This window comes from Malaclemys terrapin, chromosome 14 (genome assembly GCF_027887155.1).
Source record: "Malaclemys terrapin pileata isolate rMalTer1 chromosome 14, rMalTer1.hap1, whole genome shotgun sequence".
Taxonomy (NCBI): domain Eukaryota; kingdom Metazoa; phylum Chordata; order Testudines; family Emydidae; genus Malaclemys; species Malaclemys terrapin.
Window position 1 is genome coordinate 20,982,651 of NC_071518.1, and position 15,282 is coordinate 20,997,932.

Below are 15,282 nucleotides of genomic sequence, written 5' to 3' on the forward strand. Positions count from 1 at the left end.
ATACAAAAATAAAAACTGAATTTGCCAAGCCTATGTTCAACCATGAAAAGTATTTTGATGTCTAGTCAGTAACTCCAGAGAAACTTCAAACACAACTTTCTTGTGCTCCCAGGACACTGAGGATTGGCATCATAGCAGAAGTAACTGACTAAAAGATTAAATTTGGCAACTTGTCACAAAAGCTTGAGATTAAATACTTTTGCTCCAAAATTGTATGTTTTCTCTGTGATCTGACTGTTTTGGGAAGATCCTGCTGGGAAGGGTTAATTGCACCAGGAAGCAGGCAGTAAGATGGGGAAGGCAGAACGTTGCATAAGGTTATTGATGCACTGACTATACCAGGGGTCGGCATAACGTTTGGGGTTATGACTACTAGTGTGTTAGATATTAAATATTCACCAGCTTGCAGAGACAATTGAATTGTTAAAATACCTCATTGTGCTTAAAGCCAGGCATCCAAACAGAACTGTGTGCATTAAGTTGTAGGCAGCTCCAGGCTTCAGGACTATTGTGCAAATTTCCATTTTATCCGTGGATTGGACATTAGCTGAACCACTGAATGAACAAACAAAACAAACAATCAGTGCTGTGCTAGACTTAGCAATACATTATTTTAAAATTGCACATTTGCATGCAGTTTAAAATTATTTTAACCTCTTGATGCCATAGAGATTAAAGCACCTGATGTTAGTACTAATTAACTTTTCATTCTTAAAATGGTGTTTAAATATTTCACTTGCAGATAATAATGATTACAGTAATAGCACCTCCATAATAAAATGTCAGGTTTTCTATTTTAATCTCTGGGGTGCTGGTTATGGGTTTAAATACACTTTTAAAATAAATAAATGTTAGTGCAGTTATTTCCATGATTTGCATTATAGTGTATTATAAATACTAAAACAAATTCACATGAAAAATTTAGTGATTGCCAATATAAAAATTACCATTTAGTTGGGTTATTTTGGTGGGGGACAAAATTTATGCCCCAGAATCTCAGCTGTAGCCAAGTGTGACAGCACTGCAAAGGAGCTGACTGCAGCTCCCTGATTCTTGGGCCAGTTCTACACTGGCCCTGGAATAGATTGGAATAGCAGTGGGGCAGGTCACAAACTGGAACATGCTGGAACGCAGTAATGCTCAAGCCATGTCTCTCTAATTCCTGTGCCAGGGACATGGTGAATTGACATAGACCAGGCTAAATCAACTGGGGACTTCCCCATGCTGGGGTGATCCTCAAGTGCAGGCAACTGGTAATTCTCTAGCTTCTTTGCAGAGAGGGACTGGAATGAATTAGAGACACTATATTTTGTAGTAGGTAATAAATAACTTTTTTTTTTTTAAATAGTCTGTAAAATAGTTTGGGGCTCTATAAAGACTGATTATAGCCAAATCTTATTACTCACTTTACATTTGAACTTCAGATATGAAGTGATTTACTTTGTCTTATTTTTACAACCTCTCTCTTCACTGTCAGTTCAGTACTTACAGTAAAGTGTTCACCTACGTCTGTTATTTAGCCTACTGAAGAAAACTTCAGGAAAATCTAGTTTTGAAATGTACAGTACCTGAGATTCTGAAAGGCAACAACAGCAGCTGCTATTGCCATAAGCAAGAGAACAAATAGGTAGGCATAAAAAAGTAATGTATCTGAGAGTCTTGCAAAAGTATTAAATGGCAGCAGACCAAATGCTTCTTCACAGAGGTACAGGTTAGCATCGAAATCTCTAAAGAAAGAATAAAAATGGTCATACTATAGATTTAATAACTGGTGGTTACATGAAAGGTTCACAGTTTCCTTATTGTATTCAGGCAATCATAAAACTATGCATATAGGTGAAGATTTCTACCTCTTGTTCATATCTTGCACTTATTATTTGCAACCAAGATCTGAAATAAATGTTGACCTGAAGATGTAATTTTGAAAATGAGTTGATATAATGAAGTAAAACTGAAATTTTCAGATGAACTGATATCCTACCTTGTTGCTCCAAATCCAAATTTTGCTTTCAGGAATTTAAATATATGTTCATCTGACTCAAGATTAAGAATTTTCTATTGGAGGAAAAAAATAAAGTTACATTTTTCTGCTAGAAATTAGAATACATCTTCTCGTCTCTTCAACACTTCGTATATTAAAAAAATTATTTTGACATTGAAATTGTGAAACAATTCACAATTGTTCAGCTGTAGCCTTAAAGTGCAGTTCTGCTGTAATAATGCAAAAATGGCACTGAAGTTTAAGGTTTGTTTTTTCTATACTTTTTATATCGTGTGTTCCCAGTTACTTTTCTAACTAAGAGTCTTGAGAGTCAATTTGGGTTCTTTTTGTTCTCAAGAATCTTCACTAATAATAAAGGACAAATTATGCCTTCAAGTAGGTTTATCATCATTTACTTTTATCATTCCCTACCATAAATAGGGCCCTACCAAATTCATGGTCCATTTTGGTCAATTTCACGTGCATAGGATTTTAAAAATAGTAAATTTCATGATTTCAGCTATTTAAATCTGGAATTTCACAGTGTTGTAATTTGTAGGAATCCTGACCCAAAAAGGAGTTGTTGGGGGGAGGGGTCGCAAGGTTATTGTAGGGAAGGCTGTGGTACTGCTACCCTTACTACTGTGCTGCTGCTGGCGGTGGCACTGCCTTCAGAGCTGGGCAGCTGGAGAGCACTGTCTGCTGTCCAGGAACCCAGCTCTGAAGGCAGAGTCACTGCCAGCAGCAGCGCAGAAGTAAGGATGACATGGTATAGTATTGCCACCCTTCTCCGCTTCGGCCTGCAGAGCTGGGCCCTCAGTCAGCAGCCACCACTCTCTCTCTGGTCGCCCAGCTCTGAAGGCAGCTGCTAGGTTTTGATCTATTGTACAAGCAAATTGTTGATACATAAGGACTAGAATCCAGGTCACATTCCCTTAGTTGCACAGTGCTAGCAGGAAGATAATGTGACAATAAGGGTGGGTTTTTTTTCCCCCTTACTTTTAAAATGTATAGATTTGTCTCTGTGTACACAGAGAGCAGATATGAGTAAGAAGCTGTCTTTTTATATAGTAACTTTGTGGAGTGGAACTGCACTTCAACTTTTCTTAATGGATTTGAGTCTAACAGAAATGGATGAAAAGTGTCTTGTGGTACTATAAAGCAATATTGGCCATATTCTTCCCATGGAAGTACTGATAAAGTTATACATTTCTGTGCATGCATAAGTTGTTGCAGAAATGGGGTCAACTTGTGATCAGAGGGTTCCAGAAAAGAAAGGTTAAAAAGATTCTTGGACAAAAAGGAACAGAAACTCTCTTCAACTCCTAAAATCTACTAATTTTAAATGAAGTAAATCTCATGATTTACTACTCAAAGTTGCTTACACCATGTATATTTATCAAATTCCTAACTTTACATATGTAGAAAACTTCATATTTACCTACCTTAATAAAGTTATTAACTAGAAGTGTCAAACATAACACCATAAGTACATGGAAGAAAAGTTTCCCAAGTCTATTTAGCAAGCATCCCATTTTCATGTTTTTCTAGAAATTAAACGGATTAGTATTTTAGTCTTTTAAAACAAAAGATTTAGAATTTTATACATCTGGAACAATAGATAAAATAAGCTGCTTCAAATTATTTGTTTATTTAAATATGATCAAAAACTAATATTGCATTAGCCTAACACAAGCAAGCAATTAACTTCAGCCACATATGTAGAATTGTGTAAATTTCTACACAGGAGGAGAGGGACTAAAGATGTACTCACAGCACAGAGCTCCTGTAACCTCAGTGGCCTGGCTGAGCTCTATGGATGGCCAAGTAGATTCTCAGGATCCTCTCTGAGGTGGCCTCTTTGTGCCTATCTAGTTTCCCAACCTCAGCACTTCCTCAGAGGTCTAGACTGATTCGGACCTCAAACACCATGTGTGTTCTCCAGGTTGCTGTGGACATCAGTACGTTCTCAATGTGCCAATGGGACGAAGAGCATGCTCTTAATTCAGCATGAGTATCAGCTAGACTACATGGCCTTCTGGATGATCTCCCAGTTTAAAGCTCCAGATTTAACAATGCTTCTTGTCCCACTCACAGGCAGTTTGGGATGGGAACAGATATTGTCTAATTAGACGACATCTAATTAGACAACTAGAGGACAACTAATTAAACATCTAATTAGACAACTGGTTTGACTTAGGGCTCCTTCCTACAAAGGATTCTGACGGCTTGGAGTTAAGGATCCCATCTGAGTCCTACTGAAATCAATGGGATGCTATGCGTGTAAAGGTCTGTTCACACATGTACCTTTGCAAGATCAGGGTCTCCGTTTGCATAGTTGTAAATGTTAATAGCAAGTACAGAATTGTGACATTGCTGATACCTCCCAAATTGTAACATTTTAGATGTACCCATTAATTATCAGTAAGAGTAATCACTGAGCCTTTACTCTGTTGGAAATCTTCTAACCAACGGTGATAGCCTGCTGAAAATGACTGCCCTGCGCCTTTAAGCAGGGGGCTACTTGGCTGGCTGGTGGAATGAAAGGTACTGTGTTTTATGGCTTTGGGGGGAAGGGGATGAAAACTGCTGCAAAAGGGTCAGCGTGGTCACTGACTCATCCCCTAGGAATGCAGGGTTTAAAAGGGGCAGCTTGGGCATCCTGGGGCACCAAATTATTCAGGGAGGATGGGGTTCCCCTGTAAAGCTTTGGAGCCCATTTGTTTTGGCCAACATAAAAGAGGGGCAATAAACCCGATGGGGTTTGAGGAGGAGGCAGCCAAACTAATTGCTGGTGCCTGTGGCAATGTCCAGTGCAGATACTCCATAGGAAAGGTATACAGTGACTGGATAGATGGCTTGGAAAAAGACTTATAGAGAGGTATTTGTTAAAGGAACGAACAGGGGGTGGTTGGAGTATTGACTCCATGCTATACCAATCATAGGAGTCCCCATTCTTATAGCCCACCTTAACTCTCCTACGAGGGATGGTGGATGGTAAGGTCCTGGCAATAGATTAGCTGGGGGGACTTGGATGAAAAAAGAGGGGGAGAAGGTAAAAGCCCCATGGGTAATTTCAGACTAAACATGGGGTTACCTGCACTGTACCCTTTTATTTGCCCAGTAGTCCCAGACATCTAATAATAAAGTTGCAGCCTGATTAAACCCATGTCAAATGTCTCCTGGCCTTCTTTTGGTATAGCCAGACTAAGAGTGTTGAGGAAGGAGACAGATTTCTCTAAAAACTGAACTACTTTTAAATTTGTCATACTGCTTGTTTACTATTACAAAACAAAAAAGGTTTTGAGCACGTACCTGAACTGTTCTTGCTAGCAAGACTGACACATTAAAACTTATAAGTAGGGATCCAAGAATCATGGAATTAAAGAACTGTAGAACACAGACCAGTAGTATGCCTGTTAATTGTATAATGTAGAGCCATGTAACCTGCAACAAAGAGATGTTATGCATGCCAAAATATTTTTTAAAAATTTGCTTTTCCCTGACAAAAGAGAGTATTTTTACTGTTGGTCTCTTTCACTTATGTCAATCACTTCTAGTGATAAATGTGGTATTGTGAGTTTCAGAACATCGCATTCATTGGTACTATCCTATCTTTGTATAATATTCACACACAAGAATCAATAATTAGGTTAATAGTATTTCATGCTTTTGCTATGAATGTTTGATGCCACAGTGACCTAAGCATATGAACGTTACAACTAGGAAAAAGTTAATCACATAAAATGGTTTAAGCATCTTGGGGAAGTACCTTTCTGTGCCAGCATTTGGGATCACAAATATTTTTTGTGCTTCTTACAGGATTATCACTGCCAGCAAATGACAGTTGTACACAAAGCAACTAAATTTTCTTGAGCTTCTTATGAAACTGCAATAGATAAGGATGCTCAACTGGATATTCATGTTAAAAAAGAATTGATTTTGCTGATGTATGATACTGTGTGCTTCTTTTAATTAGTACTTTGCATATGGTAGATCCAGAGTTCAATGCTGGATTCCAGCATTGGCCTAAATCAGTGGTTCCCAAACTTAAAATTGGATCTTATCTATTTGGTATTGATTTAAGGCAGTGGTTCCCAAACTTGTTCCGCCGCTTATGCAAGGAAAGCCCCTGGCAGGCCGGGCTGGTTTGTTTACCTGCCGCGTCCACAGGTTCGGCCGATCGCGACTCCAGGTGGCCGTGGTTCGCTGCTCCAGGCCAATGGGAGTAGCCCGCGTGGGCTGAGGGATGTACTGACAGCCACTTACAGAAGCTCCCATTGGCCCGGAGCAGCGAACCACAGCCACCGGGAGCCGCGATTGGCCGAACCTGCAGACGCAGCAGGTAAACAAACCAGCCCGGCCCGCCAGGGGCTTTCCCTGCACATGCGGCGGAACAAGTTTGGGAACCACTGCCCTAAATCAATACCAAATAGATAAGATCCAATTTTAAGTCAATATGCAACAATATTCTGTGGCAAAGACACTTTAAAATATCTCTTAATTCTTTAGGATGAAATGAACTGCCAAACTTTGTGGTAGCTGCTGAGGTACCCTGGCTACCCTGAGCTTATGTCTGCAGATATACATAAAAGAGACCTTTTGTGAAGTTTTGGGATATTTATAAAGCAGATTATGAATAGTTTTAGTCTTTCAACCCTTTTGATTTTAAGCATAAATTAATACAATTACTTTAAAATTCAAGTCACCATCTTCTTGATTTAGGCTGTCTGACAGTGAAGTATTATTCAATTTACACAGGAATACTAGCCATAAATCTATACATTACCTATTCTTAAAGCATTGTCTATTGGATCATCTTACATTTAATGTAGCAATACTTAGAACACATGTTGAGATCATCTCAACAGAACTGGTACGCTTTTGATAGTGAACTCAAGGAAAATGTCTTTTTCCTAGCTAAACAATCATTCAGCTGATAGTGAATTCGTTTTTATTCTCCTTACAATAACCTTTTTGTCAATTCAGTTCAGCACCATAGTGATGGCTTCTGTTCTATGGTAAACTTGAATGTCTCAAGGGTATAATTTGTCTTGCTTGTTGCTGAAACAGCAATCTGGTCCATTCTGTTCCTCCTCTTGATTTATGGTGCAGTGACTATAGCTGTCTTTCAAACTATGATGTAAGGTTGTCAAGACAACATTCAGACAGTTTTATGATTTTACCTAGCCAAATAGTTATCCTCTCCACACAGTTTATCTGACAGATTCAGCATGACAGCAGGTGCTTATAGAATCAGAATCTTCAAGATTTCCCATGTAAGATTTTCTGTTCCCAATTTTTTGGGGCTCTGATGGTGGCTCAAAAGCTGAAGGAGAACCCTACTGTATATCTTTAATAGATAAGCACCTTTGAAGGCACTTTATAGCATCTAGTGCAATGAGGACCTGAGACTGTTTTGTTCGGTAGCTACATTAATATGAATATTAAACAACATACAACTATACAAAAATTATAAGATATTGGACCTCGTTCTGTCCCCAAGTGACTTCAGAAAGGTTGCATGGATGCAACTCATAAAAGAATTGTGCCCAATTTATGGTTTCTATAGATCAATAAATCATTGCATGACAAATAATGCAATATCATACAATTTAATACAGCCTGCAAATCACACCAATTCAAATAGAAGATTTTGTAATTTAGTATGTAAACAGAAAATCTCTCAAGCAAAAAAAAACTTCCCATCAAGATATTTAAAAATGGATCCCTGATGTTAGGAGCCTAAGTTCTTATCTTTGCACATAATGACATGACCTGATTTTCAAAAATGCTGTGCAGCAGCTCCTATTGAAGTAAGGGGGAAACCTTGGCCAATAGGTATGCAAACATACATACAGCATTTACTTAAAAAGAAACTTCATTTTCAGTTTCTGCTGACCAACTACAGGAATATAAACTTCTCTGATGGTTGATCACATCCCCAGCACTGCTGAACTGAAATCAGAATGATAGTTTTAGGATTTTCCTTAGATTGTTCAAACTTGTTAGTTCTGAGAATTATTGGTTTCAGATAGCCTCGTGGCTTACAGGGATTACACTTGTAATACTTTTTAAAATTAGTTACTGTAATTTAACCTAGTCTTTGCTCTGAAGTATTTTGTTTTAAAAGGTTTTAAAATGTAAAAACAATGTTTGTTTCTCTTGATTTAAAGTGGGGAAAAAATTATATTAGTGCTAGAACCCATTAGCACTGCCCATTTCTTATTCAATATATGAAGTTATTTAAGCGTTACAATTAGTATACCATTACATTGGGAACTAAAAATAATCTGAGAGAAACATTTATTATTACCTGAATTATTTTAATTGATCATCCAAATTCATGGGAGTGACAGTAAGTAAATCTTATAAATCACATATTTGACAAGTGATTTTTATTGATAAATTCAGACCCATGAATTTATTAAGGATGCATATTCTCAACAAAACATACTTAGATATAAACTGGGAGTTACTTTCCACCACTGTAAATTCAAATACAGTATATGCTAGAAACATGCTAAAACATTTTAAACTGTACAAAAAAATGCAGAGCATACAGAATTCTCTGGAATACATAGCAAGATTTATTATTTTTTTTTAATTGGCCCGGATTCAAATCTGTATGAATTAAATATTCTTGATTTTTCTTTCTGGAATCTTAACTTTTTAAAACAATAAATATTCACTGAGATGCTTTGTTGTTAAACTGTTGCATAACTTATTGCTTCAAATTCAGGTTTTAGAATACTGCATCCAGTTTAAAAGTCTTTATACAATTACTTTTGTATTTTACCAGACCTAATTAAAGCCCTGATCCTACAAAGATTTATGCAAGTGCTTAACTGGCTACACAAGAGTAGGCCCAATGGGATGGGACCATTCATGTGTGTAAAGCTGAGCACAAGCAGAATTCTTTACAGCCTCAAGACCTTAGTCATTATCATTCTAGCAAGAAAACAAAAGTTTCACACTTTCATGTACTTAATGCTGCCTGTGTGTGTGTGTGTGTGTGTGTATATATATATATATAAAATAAAAAAATCGAATCCATGTTTGACAAGTATTTGTGATCACAACTGCAGCTGACATTATTTCATTTGGTTATGATTCCCAACCTAGGCATGTTTTTTTTGTTTTGTTTTTCCCTTGTTTTACAAACTATTTTAGCAGAGGCTGTGGTAAGACTACAGGCTTAGTAAGGTTTTAGCACAGTTTCTGAACATGAGCTCCCATACCTGCTTTCAGATCTGCATGGTTGCAAGCATATATCTGTGTGGAATCAAATGTAGAATTGGGGCCCTGGTTTGTAACTATAATTGATGTGGTGGCAAATAGTTTTATAATCAAGTTTGGCTATAATTATGTCTGAAAATGATCCCCAAAGCACGTTCATAACCTAGTTGAGGACAGGGCTTCACTATTACAGAACTTAAGAGTTGCACCAAGTAAACAGGGACAAAGCCAGACAAACATTCCAGCTGAAAAATCATATTCAGTTAACAAAGTGTGTATGTTCAAATTACTCAGTTCTATCCCACAGTTGTATTATATATTAAATAACTGATTGTGGTTATTTAAGAGCACATCACAGAAGTGCACTGCATATTATGTGCTACTTTCAAATGTTGAACACTCTGCAAAGGAACTTCTCAAAGCTACATTAGTATTAGACTTAGAAAGAAAGTCTGGTCATGGCCAGAAATAAGATTACCTTTGCTGTGGGAAGCATGTCAAGACAGTCCAATATGAATAATACTAATGCTTGCATCAGCATCATAAACTGATTGAATTGCCAAGTCAGGCTAAAGAGAAAGGTTGATATAAACACTGCCAGAAGTGTCAGTTTCTGGAAAGAGAAAGTTCTTCTGTAACTTACATATCTCCATCAATAAGTGGTGGGGAGAGGGGAGGGTTCTCTCAAGGGTTAAATTAAAAGAATACATCTCTAAAGTTTGACACTGAAACATCTTAACTTCTAACTACAGTATTTGGATTGCAGGGGACAGCTGGTATTTAGTTTCAAGTACTCTAATTTACACACACAATTCATTTTGCAGGTGCAAAATTGCAGTAGCAAATTTTACAGTTGTAATTTCACCTTGAAAAAAGGCTAGGTCTCAGCTCAGCTTGAAAACTTATCTGATAGGCTCACGTGGGGTATGTTGTGTTTTGTATCTTGACCAAATCTGAAGTAATGACTTAAAACTGACAGTTGCACAAACTGTATCCTGTACATGGTTTTTTTTTTTTTTTTACTTCTACAACTCAGGGTTACCTCTTAATTTTTTTTTAAATGTGAAATAAATTAAAGACGGGGAAAAAAACTTTCACCTTTGCGCTTTGCAAGCCTTTTTCCTAACCTCTCTTTGGGTGACACACTTATGACATCCAAATATATAAAACTCTCCTTCTTGAGCTCTGTACAGTTTTCAACAGTGAAATTAAAAAAAAAAAAAAACAGATTTCTTTTGCAATTTTTTTTCAACCCTGAGTGCATTTATCAGTGTTTGCATCCCTTCATAGTTCAATTATTTGTTTAAATTAATTGCAAGCTTCTCAGAGTAACAATTCTTTCTACCATCTATTTGTATAGTGCCTTGAACATTTCCATCACTATATTTAATAATAGTGCGTTCCTTCTGATTTATAGGAAGTTACCTGAAGTACACACTTCTGTTTTCAGCAACTCTCCTGACATTTCAGATACTAGTTTTGTTATATCAAATATGTTAGAAATACTTACTTCATGAAGAGGTCGTAAATGAGATCTGAATAGGTATGTGATTGCTGCTATCTGAACTGCAAAGAATGGCAGTGCCCAGTTCTCTCTTAATGGAATGGTGAATTCTACTCTTGTGGTATCTATTCTGCACAAAACAAATGCAGAGATTCATAAATGCAACCAAAACCCAGTCTCCTGCACAGAAGATTTCAATTAAAATTGAAAGTGTATTTGGAAAATCATATCTAGGCTCCTGCAAATTGTTTCTGACCAGACTCCTAAATGGAGAGTCCTCTGAACATCCCCAGCCCTGAAAACTCTCCAAGAGGAGCATCCAGGGATTAGTTCATTCATGATCAAACTTTCTTCCTTTTGAATCTTTAACTCCACTTGTTTTCAGATAGCTGTTACTGTGGAGCCAAACCTCCTCTTGGGGAGCAGAGTTAGGGGAATCTAAAGAAAAGTGTTGGTACTTTTCAGGTCAATGGCAATATCTTTCTCCTCAGTTTGGCTTTCAGGAGGCATAGCTGAATAGATAGCCGTCATTTTCCTCACTGTAATTCAAGTGCATTTTCCTCACTATAATTCAAGTGCATTGTATTAATGGCATGACTGAATCCCATTGAATGGACAGCAAGAGACTTCTTGCCTTTCCTGAAACATTCTGACACTGGAAGTGTTATTATCAAAAGACAAGGGCAACCACCCAGCACAGTCATTTCCAGAATGTCAGACAAATGTAAATAATCCCATGTCCATTTCTCCTTATGTAGCTGAAGTAAGTGGAAAATATAACAACCTGTTTATCTGAACCATTCTTGCCTGCAAGACCCTAGTACTTCAAACAGTAATTCCATGACCCTAGATGTACACCCTTTGGACAGAAACTCCCCATTATCCAAACTGGTCCCATCTACTCATTTTATCTGGATAAGTAACATCCTTCTACTGTACACTATTTATTAGACAGTTGGAGAGAAAACAAGTCCATTCCAAGTCTTCCATATGTGGGAAAAAATGACCTCTTAAATAAATACATGAACTACTATCCACGGTTTGAAATGTTAATCAGCAGTTGTGACTACTGTAAAGGAGTTTGACTGTAAGCAAATCAGTTACAAAGTGAGTCCTTATTATCATTATCTAGTGTTTTTAGTGCTCTAGAGGAGAAAGTAATTTTAAACACCTTTGGGACAGCTTTGATAGTACTGACATTATACTTCTATTTTCTTAAGTTTCAGAAAACAACTGAAAGTTCAAGAGCCAGCCTCACTCAAGCTGGTGGTAGGGCAATGCAAAGCAGCTAATCTGATCCCTTCAGGAATCCTCGATTCAGGGAATCCTTAGGTGCCATAGCAGGTCCTATGCCACCTTTTCCCTGACCCACAATGCAAGAGGTGTATCTATAGGGGAACAAAGGAAGTGGTTGGGACATAAGTTCTGGTCACCCTAAGCTCTTGGGGCTGTGGTGCATCTGGCATAAGTCACTGCACCTCTTAGAGTACTTTGACTTGCACTGAGGGGATATGAGGCTGGTACAGAAGGGCTGCACAATGTGGGAAGTACATAGATGGCTAAAAGCCACTTGGGAACTCCCACTTCAGTCTGGTCCCAAAAGAGCTTGGATATGCCATATTTTTAGAGAGTTTCCTCAAACTTTTGACTATCTCAAACATTAGATATTATTATTATTAAATATCTGGCTGATCTAAAGAGAGAGAGCCTCTCTGCTGTTTTATGCTCTCCCTTACTCCCAATTTAATCCTAGCAATTGACTGTTTAATATATGTCTGAACCTTATGTGTCAGAAACTAACCCTTTAGAAGAGTCACATGTTAATTCACACTCACCTGTTTGTAATATACCAGAAAGCTGCTAACAAACCTGAAAGCCATGTTCCACTAAGAAGCCAACTGGTTACATACAGAGCAATGACATAAAGTGCCTGAAGTCCAAACAAAGTGTAGATATAAAAATAAACAGGCTCTAAATACTTCTGTAAAATAGAGGAATATTGAAGTTAAATTTATGTGAATTTAAAGGTAATGTCTCAACACTTTTGAAAATAACAATACAAATAATCAATGTTAAAGACAAGTAAAATGGTATAAAAACCAATACATTTTTTCAAAACTACACGATTTATGACCCAGTGATTCAAAAATCTATTTTAAGTGCCTAAATGTAGTTTACTGATAGTCCATAATAATAAGAAGGGCTGTTAAGCAAACACTTTCAAAACTACCTGTTTAAAGTCCCATCTTACACTCTTTTGTGAAGTCTCCACCTCTCAATCCTCTGCCCACTCACAGGGAGGGAACTCATCTGCAATAGCTACAAGGATCTTCACATCCCTTTACCCACAAGGGTGAGGTGAGCTGCGAGCCAGAAAAATGTGGTAGGAAGGCTACATTTGCTCCTCTAGTGAAATGAAGCAAGTTACAAGAGTTCCCCCACGGTCCTGGCATACCACACAGCCGCAGCATCACTTGGCCAGACCTATCCTGATTCTTATAACCCTGAGCGCATATGTGCACGTGTACACACACAGACTGTTTAAAGCTTTAAAATGACCATAAAGGGTCTTGTTCCTTTTGCAGGTGCAAGTCCATAATGGCAGCCACAAGTGGATAATTCCAACCACTTTTAAATCTTTAAAATTTGGTTTTCCTATTATATTCAGGTGTGGTTGCATTGAAAACTAAGTAGTTTTTATTTTTATAGATTTAAAACAATTGCAGGAATATATTTATCCTTAAAAATTAACCAAAATTAGGTTTCTCATTCACTGGGAAGCTTCCATATATAGTTATTTATTTAAAGCCATAATTAAATATCTACCTGAATGGGAAGAATCCTATACAGTATGCTGAGAAACACCTCCTGGTAAACATTCATTCTTTCAAGTACGTTAATTGTCCTCAGAGATTCAGTTTTATTGTCATATATTAAGCCATGTAAACCTAAATGTTAAAAGAGAAATTAAAATAGAAGAATATATTTTCAGCTGTACAGTGAAAAGTTCACAAGTGTATTTTAAGATCTTTTATGGAAGACTTTTCAAAGCATTACGTCAAGGATTCAAAACATGTTTTTAATATCTGGTTCAGTTACTAAAATCTAAAACTTTTATTAAAGTTAATTTTCCTACTTTGAGAGCAGTGTAGACATACCCTAAGACTCATGGCATGACCATGGCCGGCCCAGGTCAGATGACTTGGACTCACAGGGCTCGGGATGCAGGGCTAAAAATTGCAGTGTTAGCATTAAGGCTCGGGCTGGACCCCAGGGCTCTGGCCCAAGACCAAAGGTCTCCAGTATTATTTTTAGACCCAGAGTCAATTGACTCAGGCTCTGAGACTTGGTGCTGTGGTGTTTTTTATTATTTATTATTTTTTTAATATTAGTGTTTACGTACCCTTAGAATGGCGATTACTGGACTGCTATACAGTGAATGTAATACATTACTAAATATACAGAATGTCAACATGCAATATTATGCCTATTTTCATGATTCTGTGGACACTGCAATAATAAATGATGTTTGGGGCACTACACTTGGGACATTAATACTGGGATCATGAGCCATTCACTTTTAGGTCACTGCTTTAAAGCCAGCTGAGATTGGCATTGATGAAATTGTTACCAACCATACTAGTGGTTAGGTAGCATAAGGAAAATTAATTGGGAGTCTCAGTCCAGTGTTTTGAAGACAAGACACCACCACAAATAATCCCAATAGGCATCATAGTAGATATTATTTATCGGTTTTGCAAGAACACCTAGAGGTCTCAACCAGGCATTAGGGCCCCGTTTTGCTAGGCACTGTACAAATATGTAGCCAAAAAAAGTCCCTTCCACCAAACAATCTACCTATGACACAAACCATGGATACAGAAAAAAAAAGTGGTGGGGTGTACAACATAGCATAGTATTGACTATTCTAATTATTGTAATAAGCAGTTACAGCATATCAAATGCTTAGCCACTGTTGAGTAAAACAATGAGGCAAAACACTAAACAGGTACGGAAATATCACGCTTAGGAGTGATTTCACTTTCTCACTGGGTGGTACATCGGAGGAACCAATGTACCATTCCAAAGCTTATATTTCCACTATCTAAACTATTCCTGCTTTGTGGATGAATCAAACAAATTTGTGTCTAGCATGATTATTACAGCACCTTTCATAAACATTATATTCTATTTTCACTTATTAAAAACAGCATTTTGTCAAAGCAAAGTAAAATTTACTTTATACATTACAAATACCTTGTTGGATGGATGTAGCCTGCAGCATCTCTTTGTAATAGGAGTAATACAATCCACATTCAGTCCTGAATGAAATTTCCCGTTCTACTTCCTGCAAATAAGTTAGAAGCCCTGCTACTTAAGATACAATCATTCACCAGAGCTTATGTTTACATATCAATACTGTGGAACATGACTTGCTTCAGCAAACTCTGGGCCTGATCCTGTAAGTCCTATTCACATGAGCAGTCCTTTCTCACATTTTGACCCATCAAAGTCAACATGAGAGAATTACTCAGAGTTAGAATTGTAAAAATGGGTC

At 37.4% G+C, this 15,282-nt stretch overlaps 1 protein-coding gene across 4 annotated transcripts in view; it reads right to left on the minus strand.

The window, feature by feature from the left end:
* DPY19L3 (dpy-19 like C-mannosyltransferase 3) overlaps positions 1-15,282 on the minus strand; it is a 49,825-nt gene that overhangs the window by 18,212 nt on the left and 16,331 nt on the right. For all 4 annotated transcript variants that reach the window (XR_008447077.1, XM_054048635.1, XM_054048634.1 and 1 more), the window contains 10 exons: positions 14,982-15,072; positions 13,551-13,672; positions 12,560-12,705; positions 10,731-10,854; positions 9,699-9,833; positions 5,297-5,428; positions 3,427-3,528; positions 1,982-2,055; positions 1,569-1,727; positions 433-555 (listed from right to left, as the gene is read on the minus strand). Coding sequence is in view for 3 of the 4 variants with exons in the window: in XM_054048635.1 (XP_053904610.1) it covers positions 433-555; positions 1,569-1,727; positions 1,982-2,055; positions 3,427-3,528; positions 5,297-5,428; positions 9,699-9,833; positions 10,731-10,854; positions 12,560-12,705; positions 13,551-13,672; positions 14,982-15,072 (1,208 nt within the window). In the remaining variant the exon portion in view is untranslated. The remainder of the gene's footprint in view (positions 1-432; positions 556-1,568; positions 1,728-1,981; positions 2,056-3,426; positions 3,529-5,296; positions 5,429-9,698; positions 9,834-10,730; positions 10,855-12,559; positions 12,706-13,550; positions 13,673-14,981; positions 15,073-15,282) is intronic.